General features: G+C 34.7%; 1 protein-coding gene across 1 annotated transcript in view; it reads left to right on the top strand.

The window, feature by feature from the left end:
- Positions 1-1,035, top strand: part of LOC108742672 — a 4,587-nt gene extending 3,552 nt beyond the window's left edge. Inside the window, exon 12 of the mRNA XM_025979581.1 lies at positions 345-1,035. Within this exon, the coding sequence (XP_025835366.1) occupies positions 345-530 (186 nt within the window). The 3' untranslated portion in view covers positions 531-1,035. The remainder of the gene's footprint in view (positions 1-344) is intronic.
- Positions 1,036-1,562: the final 527 nt, after the last annotated feature.

The following is a 1,562-nucleotide window of genomic DNA, read 5'->3' as shown; positions in this document are numbered from 1 at the left end:
AGATATAATTTTGCAAATAAGTTATAAGAGCTAGACCATTTAAATAGTCGAATAAACCTTGTATTATTTATGTCAATACGATTTTCTGCTTGTGCCCTTTAAATGACCTATCGTATCTTTTTAATGTACATGTTTAGAAACGTCGAGCTTTTTGTTTGCTTGCGTCTATTGTTGTCAATAGTTGTTTCGACATTCTCGCAGTGAAAGGACGCGTTGTTATTGTGATCACACTCGTCTCTAGTAACGTAAAATGTAAGCAAATATTTCTCAAAATTATTCCAACCACTTGGGCATTTTAAATAACTTCCGAAAATGTAGGTACTAATTGTATTTTTCTTTTGCAGAAAAGGCCCATTGTATTCATTACCGGTCGCGTGCATCCTGGTGAAAGCAATTCCTCCTGGATCATACAAGGCTTACTGGATTTCCTCCTGAACGAACACGATGAAAAGGCAGCGCAAGCCAGAAATAGCTACATTTTTAAAATAATTCCAATGCTTAACCCCGAGGGAGTTATTCTTGGACAGTAAGTAAAGTTATTAAATTTTATGATAGTAACAACAGCTATTTAATTAAGTAAACTGTATTTTCATTACCTCTACAATGGACCTGAAGGTCTAAAAGGACTTACAACCTAACGTGAGCGTTCTTAAGATAACAATTAAATTATATTACAGAGACCAGGTATGACACAGTTTTGTAAAAATAATTATTATTATTAAACGTACAATATATAGGTAATACTAACGATAAGACTAATGTAACTCGGGTGAAACAGCCAGGAGAAGAATTTGAAAGGCATTAGACATATTATTAGCCGAAAACTTACTGGAAAGTTGGCCGAAACATAGGCAAATTGTAGCCGAAAACGTTTAAGATATACGGTATCCAAAAATGTCTTAAAATCAATACAGATGAGAATATTTACGCTGAAAATTGGTTTTTGTTTCTTATCTGAAAATATTTCGGCCTGTACTCAACTTGTTCAAACATATTCGAATGTTTTAGCCCTAACTCGACTTATTCGATCACATTCTAATGTGTTTCAGTGAAAACTCAAACTTTTGGTATTTAAATGTGATTCTTTTGAATGTGTTTTGGCACCAGATCGACTTGTTTAAACACATTCGAATGTGTTTCGGCCACAACTCGAATTGTTCAAACATATTCGAATGTGTTTTGACCCTAACTCGACTTATTCGATCACATTCGAAAGTGCTTCAGTGAAAACTCAAACTTTTGATATTTAAGTGATTCTTTCGAATGTGTTTCGGCACCAAGTTAGCTTGTTCAACCACATTCGAATGTGTTTCGGCCCCAACTCGAATTGTTCAAACATATTCGAATGTGTTTTGGCCCTAACTCGACTTATTCAATCACATTCGAAAGTGCTTCAGTGAAAACTCAAACTTTTGATATTTAAGTGATTCATTCGAATGTGTTTCGGCACCAAGTTGGCTTATTCAACCACATTCGAATGTGTTTCGGCCCTAACTGGACTTATTCGATCACATTCGAAAGTGCTTCAGTGAAAACTCAAACTTTTGATATTTAAGTGATTC

Source organism: Agrilus planipennis, unplaced genomic scaffold (genome assembly GCF_000699045.2).
Source record: "Agrilus planipennis isolate EAB-ADULT unplaced genomic scaffold, Apla_2.0 scaffold1465, whole genome shotgun sequence".
Taxonomy (NCBI): domain Eukaryota; kingdom Metazoa; phylum Arthropoda; class Insecta; order Coleoptera; family Buprestidae; genus Agrilus; species Agrilus planipennis.
Note: the sequence above shows the minus strand (reverse complement) of the source record. Positions and strands in the feature narration are given on the sequence as shown.